General features: G+C 42.2%; 1 protein-coding gene across 2 annotated transcripts in view; it reads right to left on the reverse strand.

Annotated features, from left to right (window-relative positions):
• pik3r5 (phosphoinositide-3-kinase, regulatory subunit 5) overlaps window positions 1-15,312 on the reverse strand; it is a 112,683-nt gene that overhangs the window by 24,449 nt on the left and 72,922 nt on the right. For both annotated transcript variants that reach the window (XR_011954821.1, XM_072558424.1), the window contains exons 7-11: window positions 12,028-12,202; window positions 7,712-7,865; window positions 3,108-3,185; window positions 2,320-3,013; window positions 272-416 (exon numbers count right to left, since the gene is read on the reverse strand). Coding sequence is in view for 1 of the 2 variants with exons in the window: in XM_072558424.1 (XP_072414525.1) it covers window positions 272-416; window positions 2,320-3,013; window positions 3,108-3,185; window positions 7,712-7,865; window positions 12,028-12,202 (1,246 nt within the window). In the remaining variant the exon portion in view is untranslated. The remainder of the gene's footprint in view (window positions 1-271; window positions 417-2,319; window positions 3,014-3,107; window positions 3,186-7,711; window positions 7,866-12,027; window positions 12,203-15,312) is intronic.

Consider the following 15,312-nt stretch of genomic DNA (forward strand, 5'->3'; position numbering starts at 1 on the left):
TAACACTGAAAAATTAAGAAGTACTTTTCATTTTTAATTAAGTATTCTTTTGATCAAAGATTTTCATTTTGCACTCATCAGGATAGCTCACAAGAATACGAACTGGAAGAAAAGCTAACATTCATACCGTTTGAACGGAGAGGGCAATACCTGATTTGAAATCTACACAAAGCCTGGCAGCTAACAATCAATCATCATTAACTGCTGCATCAGTTACTCTAAAGTCAAAGATTTATTACATTTAATCGCATTCAAAAAAGGAAATTGTTACCAGTTGTGTTGGCGGTCTCTGCTGGATATCTGGGGAGAGGTTTGTAAACTGTAATGCACTTCTTAGTGAGTCTCTTTGTAGAGGAATATAAAAAAATTGCATCCTGAAGTATTTTGTGAGAAAGGGACATTTACTCTCTTGTAATCTGAAAGAAGAAATGATTATTATTAATTTGTGACGTGTAACAATTCTAGTTTAGTTTGTGACATTAGTTTGTTAATTAACTACCATGACCTTTATGCTAAAACAGAGTTTTATTTTCTCAGGTATGCATTGTGTCCAACATATTTGCTCAGACACATTTTCTGTTTGTACTTTGATGTGAACATGCTGTAATCCTAACTGCGATGGAACTATTCTGGATTTGTCATCATTGAGGGAGCAAGAGACTCATTTCTAAATTAAAGAATCAATGTGATCAATAATATAGTCCTGCTTTTACACCGTGTAAATTGATCGGTCTCAGACAAAAACATAAAAATTTCCAAGAAAAAAAAAATAGGCTCCAAAAAATTGGAGTTTTACAAGAGAAAGGTGGATTGTTGATAAGTATGATACTACAAACATAAGCAATTAAAAGCAATTTACAGCATAATCCTGAATAAACTACAATAACGGAAAATTAATGACAAAATTTGGTTTATGTGCGTCACTTGAGATTGTGATTTCCCTCAAATTGACCGTTTTGTGGAGAATTGGATGACCAATAGAATGTTCCTGGATATCTTGAAGCTGGAATCCCTCTCTCTGCAACTCAATGTTAGCTCTCACTGTAACTGTTTGGTAGGTTTTCCCATCAAAATGAATATGGGATAACATCCACCATTGACGCTAATTGCCAGCGTTATACCCACAACATTTTAACAGGTCAAAGCCTCATCTGAGATATCACCCCCATTGTCACTTTCCTTTATACTTCATGTCCTGTTTGTGAATAAAATCACATGGTACTTATTGTTTGTTTTGTATGTGCTTTTTTCTCATGTCTAGGGAATATGGTGCATCACATGTATAAAACTATATACATTCTATTAACATGTATATTCTATTAACACGTATATTCTATTAACTATATTAATATGTGGATTAATCAAAGTTACACAGCCTTCAGTAAATTTATCAATGAGGACATGTACATCCACATTTTCCAATCTCCTCCTATTTAAGATTTATTCTGAACATCTATTCCTCCTTCCAAAGTGGATAACCTAACATCTTCCCATATTATTTTCCAGTTGACACACTCTTGTGCATTCACGAGACCTATTCAAATCATTGTGAAGCCACTTTATATCTTCACTTAGCCTTGTACCATCTGCAGATTGGGATATAGTATATTTGGTCTTTACCTACAAACCATGGATACATATTGTGAACAGCTCGGGTAAAGTACTAATCCTTGCAATGCCCCAGTAGTCACAACTTGCTAATGCAGGAATGATCCAATTATTCCTACTCTTTGTTTTCTGGCCATTAGCTAAACATTGGTCTATCACATTACATTACAAATTAAAGCTTATGGAGTGGGATGTAATGAACTTTATCAAAAGCTTTCTGGGGTAGAGGGGAATATGGAATTCAAAACACAAACAAATCATTATTGAATCCATTTGTTCATTGAACAAACTATTGAACGGCAGAGAAGCCTCAAGGGGCTGAATGGTCTACTCTTCTCCTAATTCAGACGTCTGCACTGATTGGTACCCCACTGCATTTTTAAATAATGTTTGTGCCTTTTTCTGCACTTTCTTCCTTGTTGTGTTATAGTAACTAAAATGGTGTTCAACGCAATGGTGAGGGGATGTAATGTACCAAATAGTAATTGACAAACTCTGGATTGCTGGCTGCTGTACGTACCTCATTGAAAAGTAAGAATATTTAGTACTTCTGAACCAATTGGGATATTTTGTTACGGATTTCTCAGAAGCCCAGAGTCCAAGAACCAAACTGACCATGACATGTTTAGCTGTAACTCTGACTTAGGGTGTTGGCTTCACTCAATTGTCTTTCAACTATTGACCAGACTGGATTCTGTAAAGACCTCTTACCTGAGACGGCTGTAGGCTCTTGCGACTTTTCCAAGAACTTTGTCAGTACCAAAAATAACAATTCGCAGTGTCATGGCTTTACACTCATCCTCGAAGCTGAGGTATGGTCTCCTTTTGAAGCACGTGCTTTGTTGTAAATGTCGTTCAGAACAATGATTAAAGGTTGCATGCTGCGGCAGGGAGTTGGAGCGCCTGGACTTCATTGGAAGTTTATATTTGATCTCGGTGCAGCCCAAGCTTTCTGCCCGGCGAAGTGGTAAACTACTCGATGATAAGATGTAGCTGCTTTTACTCAGGTTTGTAGAGGACTTGTTTAAACAGTATCTCGGATCTGCTTTGTTTGTAAGGCTGTTCCTGGCTCTGAAGAAGTTAGATATTTTTTCTGTTAGTTTCTTTCCCACTCTACTGTGCTTTTCCTCTTTCTGGTCGGACACACTTGTTGTTTCAGGTGAACTTTCATCCCCATCTTCTATATAACCACTGTCCATACAGTCTGAGAGATTGGAGACAAATGATTTCATGTAATCTCTAGATGTCACAGATATTGTAGATATCACGGAATCTCGCTCATTTTCAATTGCATCCTCCTCCCCCTCCTTCTCAAACTCCTCTTCATCGTTATTATTGTCAGTCAAGGGAAGTAATGCCGTGTCAGGAATCTCGCATTCTTTCAGAAGAACATCACGTAAAACATCTAAAATAAAGTAACAACATCCAGTCAGAGGCAGACACACTGACGCACTTATTGATGTATCTGATTCAAGACCATCTCTTTGCTGTTTGCTTACCAAAATTATCCTTGTCCCAGTGGTAGCTATAGCAACTGGCAACTGGCAATGGAATTGTTTGCAGTTTAGCATTCTGCCCTATTCAAGATTACAAGAAGGCAATGGTCATTTTCTTTCACATCATTAAAAGTGACAATTAAACGCTAAGCTGTAAAGTAATTCAGGTTCCAAAAACAACACTCTTTCGAAATGCTTCTTTTCCCACAATGACAGTGTCACTGGAAGTAAAATGGAACCATCAAGTGGAACTTTGTGAAACCCCAGCCACTGATGGGGCCCAACATACAGCAGCTGACACACTTGAAAGCTTGCGGGTACAATGTGTATTCAAAATGTATTAAAAACAAAACAACAGCAGCAACATTATAAGGGCCATTGATTGAGAAAAATGTTTTAGATGATTCGCGGGCAAATATCAGACAGAAATTACCTCTGAGCTATGAATGCAGATATTAGGAAGGGCTGTCTAAAAGCAGAATTCATTGAAGATGGCCAGGTTTAAGCTTCCTATCAGTCACTTGCAGAGAAGAGGTCTTGATGGTGATAAAACATTCAGCCTAATGTCAAATCAAATACATCCACGGATTTTCTCCTCAAGACTGGAACTTAAAGCTCCACCTTGTGGACTGAGAACAACAGATTTTCATCTCTTTGGCAACTCTTACCGATTATGAAGTAATAACTTCCTTTAAAGTTAATCTTGCTAAAATGATTTACATGGTTCAAATTCAGTCCAAAGTTAACTTAAGGATAGATAATAGTGAAGATGGTGGGAATCGGATGGCAGAATCCAGCCAAGCTCCCTCCTGGGAAGGGGCAGAAGGTGATGGTGGCACTTCACTGTGCAGGAATTCTGTGAGAAGTGAAATCTCAACAGCAACATGAAGACGAGCGAATCAGTTGGTGGAGGATTAACTGTGGATCATAGCTCCTGATAGCAGTGCATTTACAAACCTGGCACATTTTATATGGCTGGGGAACTGAGGTCAATAGCAGAGGGGAACTGGAGCAGCAGTGCATCCTGTGATGATCCATTCTGGGACAGTTCACTGGCCCTCTGCCTCCCTAGCACCTCCTGGAGTCAGGAGGTGAAGGAGCACCTGGAAGCAGATGCGTGTGGAAGAGGGTGGCATCACTAACCTATGGGCCACTGGGTTCTATGTTCAGCCACTTGGTGTAACCAGCTGATCGGGATGCTCAGTCATGTGGTGTACCAGCTGATCGGGATGCCTACATGGGTGGGAGAGGGTTAGTGGCAGCAGGTCCAGCCTTAAATCCCAGAGATCCCACTGTCTTATAGGGATGTAGCTGTTCCCAAAAGACATCTGGACTTTTGATCCCACAGGATCAGCAGCTTCTGATTGGTCAGGCCTCCTGGAACCAAGGCTGGCTAATGCTGTAATCAGCTTGTCCTCGCCAAGAGGGGAATCCAGCTCCCCTTCAATTCTGCTTGAAGAAGGTTGCCTCCCCTACTACAGATTTATGGCCCAGTGGATGACAGCGGCATAAGAATCTCATGGTGTGGCTGTCTTTCACTGGAGGCAAAATTCAACTTTGTTGCACTCACTAACATGGACCCCAAAACCAGTTCAGTTGGGATTTGTGATCTGTATGAGTACTGACCTTCACTGAGTTCCAAGGATAGGCAAATGCCTCATTTTTGTATAGAAATGAGGTTCCTGCACCTATTTCCAACTCTGCCCCCCCACCCCCCCCATATTCAGTTAGATTGTAGGAACATACACTGTGCAAGATTCACCCAGTACTTCAAAGTCATGAAAAGGATCTAGGAGCAGAATTTGGCCATTCAGCCTATTGGGTCTGCTTCACCATTTGACCATGGCTCATATGTTTCTCAATTCTATTCTCCTACTTCCTCTCCGTAACCCTTGATCCACTTACCAACCAAGAACCTATCTATCTCTGTCTGCAAGGAAGTTATTACTTTATAATCGGTAAGAGTTGTCAAAGAGATGAAAATCTGTTGTTCTAAGTCCATAAGGTGGAGCTTATGTTTAAGACTCAATAACTTGGTCTCCACAGCCTTCTGCAGCAATGCATTCCATCGATTCATCACTTTCTGGCTGAAACAATTCCTCCTCACCTTCGTTCTAAAGGGCCATCTTCTCATTCTGAGGCAGTGCCCTCAGGTCCTACTCTCTTCTATTAATGGAAACATCTTCTCCACATCCACTCTATCCAGGCCTCTCAATATTTTATAAGTTTCAGTCAGACCCCACCCCCTCCCCATCCTTTTAAACTCCACAGAGTACAACCCAGGGTCCTCATCCACCCTCCTCTAATGAGAAGCCCTTCATCCCAGAATCATTCTTATAAATCTCCTTTGCTCCCCCCCAGTGCCTGCACATCCTTCCTTAGACCCAGGGCCCAAAACTGCTCTTGATATTCCAAATACTGAAGTCTTAAATAGCCTCAGCAATACATCCCTGCCCTTGTATTCCAGCCACCTCGAAGAAAATGCTAACATTGCATTTGCCTTCCTAACTGCCAACTGAACCTGCATGTTAACCTTAAGAAAACCCTGAACTTGCATTCCTAAATCCCTTTATGCTTCAGATTTCCGAAGCCTTCCTCCATTTAGAAAATAGTCTATACTTCTATTCTTTCTACTAAAGTTCAGAATCTCACACTTTCCCACATTGCATTACATCTGTCACTTCTTCATCCACTCTTCCAGCCTCTGTGTGTCCTTCTACAGCCTCCCTGCTTCCTCAGCACAACCTGCTCCGCTCCCTATCTTTGTGTCGTCTGCCAATGTAGCAACAATGCCCTCGGTTCCTTCATCCACATCATTCCAAAACCAGAGCCTCAAATCTTTGTGATATTTAGTTTATTTTTGTGTGGAAACAGACATGGAACAGGAGCTGCTGTCCAAACAGTACAAATGCAGCTGCCTTTACCCCCAGCTCCCATTTCCTGGTCATTCCCAGGTATATCTGAGGACTGAGGGTGCTGGCCAAAACTGATGCAGACCAAGAAGTGAACTGTGTATGGTACTCAACAGTCACTCTGACATACCCAGTCCACATTGGAATTACAACCAGTTTCTGACACTTTCTGATTCTGAACTCTACTAAAACTGGTTTTGAACCTGAGAGAGAACCTAGTCTGTTTCCCAGCTGCCTAATTAATGAGCAAGTCAAGGACATAGTACACCAGCACCCTTTTGTGGCTGCTCGGGGTAATATCAAGGGCTGGAGCTTTGACACTGTTCCAGAGAGTTAAAATAAATTAATTACCTGTTCCACTAAATTGAATTAAAAACCTTTTAATTGCCATTTTGAACAGTCAATTACTAATGATCCACAATCTATTTCTAAGTCCTAATTTGTTTGCACACGATTGGGAATTTCAAATAATTATTAAATAACTTCACACACTTACTCTGACTTGTTATTGCTGAATGCAGGAATGCTTAGCACATCAAATCCACACAAAATATGAGAAGTGGAGTGTGTTGTAAATGGCATTCTCAGATGTTCAAACAAATCAATGTGGACTCAATGCAGAGAGTCAGAAATAGCTTCGCTATGTATATCAACAACATTACTGTATGACTACAGTGAAATCAAAACTTTAGCTTAGAGAATACTGTCATATGGTGAACTAAGACAGTCTTAACACAGTAACACAGCTGGTAACCAACACAGTGGACAACATCTAAACATGTGCATTACAACCTGGTGATGTTGTTTAATAGCAGCTGAAAATGTGTTGCTGGAAAAGCGCAGCAGGTCAGGCAGTATCCAAGGAACAGGAGAATCGATGTTTTGGGCATAAGCTCTTCTTCAGGATGTTGTTTAATATTCAATCCTCAACTCAAAAAATAATCACAACGCATTTGCACGACCCCTAAAGCTACAGCGAATGTCTGTTCCACTTTCTAAGCAAGAGTGCTGCTCCAAACCCTTCTCTCCTGAAGTCAATAAGTCCTTGCTGTTCCCACCTCTGCCAAGCTGACCTCCCAAGTAGCAATCCGCAAGGTCTGAATCGAGGCAGTTGGATGTTAGCAAGCTGTTCAACTGTGGGGGGGGGGGGGGGGGGGAGAGGAGGGGGGGGGGGGGAGGAGGGGGGTGGCATTACATCCATACCTGGCTATATCCTCTAAAGTAAAACATAAAACTGTGGTTGCTGAAATCTAAAACAAAAACAGAAATTGCTGAAGTAACTCAGTAGGTGGGGCACCGTCTGGGGAGAGAGAAAGCTGAGGTAACCTTTCAAGCCCAGTGGTCCTTCAGAAGAAGTACTTCTGAAGAAAGCTCATCCGACTTGAAACATTAAACTTTGCTTTATCTCCGAACAGATGTTGCCACAGCTGCGAAGTTTCTCCAGCAATCCCTGACCTTGTTTCTGGCCATACTATTGTACAACGAGCACTTTCCAAATTTCAAAATACAAGTTTGAATTGGAATTCGGAATTCTGGCTTTCCCTTCTCGGTCCTGGGAGGAGTGAACCAATTGGGTCATTGCAGCCGAGGTTTTATATTCAGGGCGTTGCCATACTGCATTCCTTGCTGATCTCTGTTCTGCAGAAGGTTTGGAGCATCAATGTTCCATGCAAACAAACAACAAACAAATCATACCTGTTTCTGGGAGCACTCCAAATCTCTCCTTTATCTCCTCTAACTTGTTCACTAAATATTCCTTGGCTTTAGCAGGATCCTCCATAGTTGCTGCAATCTCCATAACATCAGAACAATTCGAGAAAATATCCAAAAGTTCATCTGCAGCTTTGGTCTAATAAAAAGCAGAACAGGTTTATTGTAGACCTCTAAAATCTACTATCATCTAATATCTAATACTAATATCATTTATTGTATCCGTTGCTCCCGATGTGGTCTCCTCTACATTGGGGAGACTGGGCGCCTCCTAGCAGAGCGCTTTAGGGAAGATCTCCGAGACACCCGCACCAATCAACCAAACCGCCCCGTGGCCCAACATTTCAACTCCCCCTCCAACTCTGCCGAGGACATGTTATTGTAGACCTCTAACCAGTATTTGTCATTTTAAGCAGCAGTAGAATTTAATATCATTTAATGTCAGGACAAAATTCATCTGAGAATTTTGCTCTGACACCGTCCAAAAAGAAGCAGGAGATTACTCTCAAAGTGTTGGCCACAGTTTATCCTTCAGTTGGCTACAGTGAAACAGATTACCTGGTCATCTATCATACTGCACTTGACTGGAACAAGTTAATGTTTAGATCAGAATGGTGCTGGAAGAGCACAGAGGCCAGGCAGCATCCGAGGAGTAGGAAAATCAATGTTTCGGGCAAAAGCCCTTCATCACGAATCCTGGTTTCCAGCATCTGCAGTCCTCACTTTTGCCTGGAACAAATTACTGCAGATGCTGGAATCTGTACTGAAAACAACAAAGCTGGAGATCACAGTGGGTAGGGCAGCCTCCATGGAAAGTGAGCAAGCTAACATTTCTCCTAACTTGTGTCGATTGGTTGCCTGATTGGTCACAATATGTATAAAGAATACACTGGTAAGAATAACGATTGGCCTTGAGGAAATGGAAGATGCTATATAAATACGTCTTATTTCATTCCTTCAAAATTTACAGATTTTTCTGTCAGACTTGCTGCAAAGTCTGTGCGCTTATGACCTTTAAACAGCCAGAGACTCACTCACATCAAGACAAGAAACAGTGCCCTGGAATTGTGGCTAACACAAATGAATGAGTTCTGTTCTTGGTGTGATTGTTGGTATTTATGGTATTAACATGAGGTGCGGCAAATGTTAAACTGACTCAATGGTCTGTTAATTGAGGAGTTGTGATTAAATTATTTGTTGAATAAAACAACAAGGGTTGATGTCTTTAAAAAAAGCACCATAGTTTTATCATCAAGGAATCACAGAATGGCGACAAGACATCAGAAGACCATGCAGCCTGATGTGCCGGTGCTGGCTCTCAATATTCAAACCAAATTGGCTAAACCAAACATTCCCTCACTCTTTCCTTGCAGCCCTGCATTTTGTTTCTCTTCAGAAAATTATGCAATTCTCAGACAGAATGTTCTGGATCCTAACTATTCACTGCCTTAAAAACAAACCTTTTCCTCATGACATCTTTGATTATTTTGCCATTCAAGAACAATCACTGTCTCTTGATTCTTGATCCTCCGTCAAATTTCAAAATTCCAAATTTGGATTGGGATTGGGAATTCTGGCTTTCCCGCCTTAGTCCTGGGGTGAGTGAAACCAACTGCCAAATCCTTATTGCCACATTTTAATGAATGAGGACTTCTACCCCAGCACTTGACAAGGATTCAAACCTGAATAAAGTCTGATAGTGCCATTTGTTATAACTTTTACTTGCGAAACAGTTTCTCCGTGTACTCTGTTCAGACCCCTCATGATTTTGAGCACCTCAACCAAATCCGCTTTCAGTCTGCATTGCAAACCAGCCATCCAGCCAACTGAGCTATATATGATTAATAATGCACATGGAATCCTACCATAGAAAGAAACTCCCGGTTACTGGAGTCTGTCATCTCCAGGACTATTCTTACGGACCCGGAGGGAAACTGGAGTCCTCCTTAAACCTTCGTTCATTTCACATTTCCCATATTTGCTATTTTCTGTACAGCAATGAGACCATAAGTAACAGTGTCCAATTAGTAACTAGGCTTCTGCATGTATTAACAGATCACAGTTTATGAAACCAGAGGACAGGTTTCTAAGAATTAATGTGGTTATGATTCAAATCAAAGATTTATCAGATTCCACCCTACTCTATGTGGTGTGATGAAAAATAAGAAGGTTCTGTTCTTAGAAGGAATGAAAACTAATCTTCAAATGAAGGTGGGCAAAGGGACAACAGTCACCTGTGCCATGAGGAGCTCTGTCAAGGCCAAAGATGGTCAGCCCCCAAAATAAGGACAGGAAGGAAGGACGGGGCAAGGAGATCCAGGGAGGGGAACACCATCGTCCTGAAGGAAAATCAGCAGTTCCCCTACATCAGCCTGATAGAAGCACAAAGCTGTTGGTACTGTGACTGACAAAGACTACCACAAAAAAACTGCAAGACCTTAGGGATATGGGAGTGGGCTGTCTCTACTCCTCCATTTTAGAACAGATTCAGGATCAATGAAGAATCTTATCTGTCACAAGGTGTGTATTTCCTTTCTTTATGTAATAAAGTTAAGTACCATATCTAGATTGCTATTTCTCAATAGACTATCAAAAAAACTGTTATAAATTGCTGACTGTCTATATTAGGTTACTGTGATCATGAACCCCTTACAGTCAACAATCCACTCTGCACCATCTCTAAAGCGTACACAACAATCATGGTCCCTAGAATTGGACACTGTACACCTGGAGAGGCTGAACCAGTGTTTTATGGTTTTTTACCGTAACATTCTCAACTTACCTTCCACAGTAGGATTCCATGTGACTTATTAATCATAGGCATCTCATTTGGCTGAATGGCTCATTTGTGATGTATACAGCATGGATTCAATTCCTGCACTAACTGAGGTTACCACGAAAAACTCTCCTACTCAATCTCTCCCCTCACCCGAGGCACGGTGACACTCAGGTTGAACCACCACCACCACTTGTATGTTTCTTTCCCTAATGAAACAGCAGCCCACGGTGTGGTTAGACTTTTGCAACTTTACCTTTTTACTGTACTGCATATGATTTGTCCCTACAATTCCTTTAGAATTAATCCAAGTGAATGAGAACCATGTATTATCTCCTATGCAGAAGGTCCCACCATATTAAGTGCCAGTCAGGCATTTAATGGGTCACTGTTGAGCCTCCCCACAATTTAGACTCTTGGGATTGGGAATCCTACCCCCTGCTGGCCAGTTAGAAGCCAGAATATAGTCATTGCAGACAGCGCCACTAGGAGGATTGGTGTTGGCTGTTGGTATTGCACCCAATAGAGGCCAGGGATCAGTGAAGGTTCCAGGCCACATGTGCAATAGCATGTTGGGAATTATGAGCTGGAGCTGAAAACGTGTTGCTGGAAAAGCACAGCAGGTCAGGCAGCATCCAAAGGAACAGGAGAATCGACGTTTCGGGCATGAGCCTGAAGAAGGGCTCATGCCCAAAACGTCGATTCTCCTGTTCCTTTGGATGCTGCCTGACCTGCTGTGCTTTTCCAGCAACACGTTTTTAGCTCTGATCTCCAGCATCTGCAGTCTTCACTCTCTCCCAAATTATGAGCTGGAGGTTGTGAAAGGATGCAGGAGAGAGTCAGAGGTGGGGGTAGGCTGATGGTTTCCCCACCTTTCTGACTCAAGCTCCCTTGATTTGGCACTGAGGACCTGACAACGAGGAAATCTGGTGACCCAATAAGCTGACAGGACAGGGCAGAAGGATAAGCCCCTAAAGTAAGCCTCAATCAGCAATGGGTGGGAAGGCTATCCACATCCTTCCTGCCCAGATTTAACCAGGGCAAAGGCAGGAAGGTGGTGAGGTCTTCCCCCAGCACCCTCCCACACGATTAAACTCACCCTCTGTGCCCTCACCCACTACCTCAGGGGAGAGCATTAAATGCTACCCTTCAATTTATATTGCTTCACCTTATTCTTCCAAGCAAAATGTATTCCTTCATACTTCCTTGCATTAAATTTTGTCTGCTACTTGTCTACCTATTCCACCAGTCTTTGTAATGCTAAAATGATCCTCCTTTCAAGTTTTGCCCCATCTTCAAATTCTGAAATTGTGCTCTGCGAATCCAACTCTGTGTCAGTTACAGAGATCAAACAGTAGTCCAAGTCTGGATCTGTAGGTACCCAAACAGTAAACAGCCTGGCACCACTCTTGGTTTCCTGTCACTCAGCCAGCTTCATATCTATTTGGACACTGTCCCTTTAATTCCATGAGCTTCAACTGTGAATCAGAGCATGCTCATTAATATCAACTTGGAGTTTCCTTACCTCAAGTGCATTTTGAATGTCATTCAAACTATACTTGACACCAAAAATGGCCTGGTACATGTGCTTAACCAGGGTGATGTAAGAGGTTCCCAGAGACTGTTTGTTGTTGCTGATTTTCTCAGCCACTGACAGAAACTCACTGGATACTTCGGCTGGATTCAGTAGGAGTACCGTTCTGAAGAGTGAGAAAAATAAGAAGTGTAAACTCAAAGGTACAAACTCAAACACTGCTACAGTCAAACCTTTGAGGAATAAATTCAGCCAGACTTCCTTTATTCTGGAAAAACATTTGATTCCATGATCTGTTTTCTCAAGGAAGGGGTAATCGACAAACTGGATCTCATATAGACTCGGTCCCATTGTGGGCCAACAGTCTGTCTTTTCACCAAACCTCTGCTCCAGAAGGTGGTGAGTTTGAAGGCAGGGTGGAGGAGTACACTGCCTTCTGCCTGGATTAAGGCCAGAACAGGAAGGCTTTCCCAACCCATTGCTAAGTGAGGCCCTAAAGTAGCAACTTAACAATGGTTTCAGTGTCCTGGCTATTGAGATGAACCCAGCTACGAGTGGGCCCATTGCCAGAAACCCACCCTGTTTGGGTATCAGCCATTCACTGTCAGTTCCCCCAGTTGGGCCACGTAAAGAGCAGAGGACAGGCCTGATGTGGAAAGACGAACCAAGGAAAGCAGGCCGGCAGCCTCTTAAAGTCAGAGTCAACTGCAGACAGTCCAGCTTGGAGCTATGAGCAGGATTGTGCTGCATGTTAGGGGGAGAAAGGGAATCCTAAAGTGGAAACATCCACTCTTTAACTTTATAAATCTCAGATTTAAAAAATGGCCTTTGGAGCCTCTGAGAGAGAGAGAGAGCATGAGAGAGATTGAGTGAAGAGTGCCTGTGCATCTGTATGCCTGTGTGTTTGTGTCTCAGTGTCTGTCTGTATGTGCTCATGTGTCTGTCTGTGTGTGTGTGTGAGAGAGAGAGAGAGGACTGGGTGGCTGAGTTGCTGCAGAGTGATGTTTGCCCCTTCCCCTTATGGCCACCAGGAGCCAGTGAAACTGTTTCTGAGACTCCCATGGAGCTAGAGGCTGACTGGAAAATCCCAGTAAGTCTCCCTCTACCCGCTTTCAGGAAAATGGCTCAGAGTTGGGAAGGAGTGGGAAGTCAACACGCAGGCCAACAGTGTTAAATTATATGTCCATCTACTTCAGGCTATAAATTCCTTGGTTTCTGTTGTCATAGTTGTTACCAGATTCTGGATTAATGGTGCTGGAAGAGCACAGCAGTTCAGGCAGCATCCAAGGAGCAGCGAAATTGACGTTTCGGGCAAAAGCCCTTCATCAGGAATAAAGGCAGTGAGCCTGAAGCGTGGCTCACTGCCTTTATTCCTGATGAAGGGCTTTTGCCCGAAATGTCAATTTCGCTGCTCCTTGGATGCTGCCTGAACTGCTGTACTCTTCCAGCACCACTAATCCAGAATCTGGTTTCCAGCATCTGCAGTCATTGTTTTTACCATAGTTGTTACCAGACTTACTGAGTACTTCGAGAAAAAAATGCAGTTTATTGCCAGTAGGTGTCAGGATTGAGACAAACAATGTATGGACCCTGAAAGTGTGTGATTTTCACCAGTCTGTCCATGAAAACCCCAGAGAAATGGAACAGCTATGTTTAGAAAAGCTTACTGCTTTGTAAGGCCTAGAACTTCCATTCACCTCTTCAAGTGCCACATTTATTTCTTTATTGAGCGTGCTCGCAGTCACAGACCAAGCAGTCATCTTGTCAGAAATTAGATGAGGCTTTTTAGGCTGTCCTTCAGGATTAGATTAGATTACTTACAGTGTGGAAACAGGCCCTTTGGGCCAACAAGTCCACACCACCCCACCCACACATTTACCCCTTACCTAACACTACGGGCAATTTAGCGTGGCCAATTTACCTGACCTACACATCTTTGGACTGTGGGAGGAAACCGGAGGAAACCCACACCGACACAGGGAGAACGTGCAAACTCCACACAGTCAGTCGCCTGAGGTGGGAATTGAACCCAGGTCTCTGGTGCTGTGAGGCAGCAGTGCTAACTACCATGCCACCGTGCCGCCCAAAGTCAGAAGATACTCTCTGACAACTTGAGCCATTGTTTAGGAAAAAAGTATTTTTAACTCAACTGTTCAAGGTTACTATTACACATCTCCGGAGCAGGTGAGACTTGAACCCACACCTCCTGGTCGAGGGGGTAAGAGTATTAGCTCTGCACCATAAAAGTGCCCTGATTTTCTCATCAACCTGCTCAGGGATGTTATTGTTTAGACTACAGCACAGATGTAGCCCAGATGGTTTTGGAGACACCACTGAAGCTGAATGGCTGCATAGAGGCCTTGGTCAGTCCTGAAACACTTTAAAAGTGAACCATGTCACTGAGGGTGATTAAAGCTGGGTGTATGAGCAGCCAGGTGAAAACAGACAACTATGGCTGGAATGTGAAAGTAGTTTCTACTGAGTGTTTTTCTTCTATGCAATGATTAGTAAGGGGTCGGTCCAAAAGTGAAGACTTGTAAAGCAAATTTCAGCAGGTTCAGCACTGAGGGACGTCATTGGATATGAACTGCATGTGACTAACTGTATCAGGATGCAAAGAATGACAGACCCACTGCTATCTATTTAACAGAAATTAATGTCTTACTTCCAAATAAAATAACAAAATGAATGTTCATTATATAACATAGGTGTCCTTTTAATATACTGTTGATGAAAATGTTTGCGTAATTATTTTGGTAGTTTAGATACTGTTTTAGATGTTTCTCATTGTCCTCACTTGTAACTTGAAAAAATAGGTAAACTAGTCATTCATTTCATTTCTGTTTATGACATTGCTTATCCACCTACGTCTACCTACGAACAAAGACTGAAATTCATTTTAAATTAATACATGCGAAGTGCATTCGAGAGACATCCTATTGTATTAATTTAGTTTCTTTCTAAACAGATGCAATACAAATGGTGAAAGTGATTAATTATCAATCAAATCTAGTCATAATGAACACGCATTCTTCGGGAACTGTTTTTGCACACTTTTACACAGATTGAATCAATAAGTAGATACTGGCAAGATATTTTACGATGTCATGTCATATAATTTAATATATGGATGAGCTCTGGTGCGTGGAATTAATGGCAAAATGGGAACACTTATTTGCATGCAAAGTAGCTTTTTCTGAAAAAAAGCAAATGTTATCCAGCTATGCTGGCAATGGTATCATACCAAGTGCTCCCTCTGCCACATTTCTTCCAGGC

The sequence above is a fragment of the Chiloscyllium punctatum genome, chromosome 39 (genome assembly GCF_047496795.1).
Source record: "Chiloscyllium punctatum isolate Juve2018m chromosome 39, sChiPun1.3, whole genome shotgun sequence".
Lineage (NCBI taxonomy): Eukaryota > Metazoa > Chordata > Chondrichthyes > Orectolobiformes > Hemiscylliidae > Chiloscyllium > Chiloscyllium punctatum.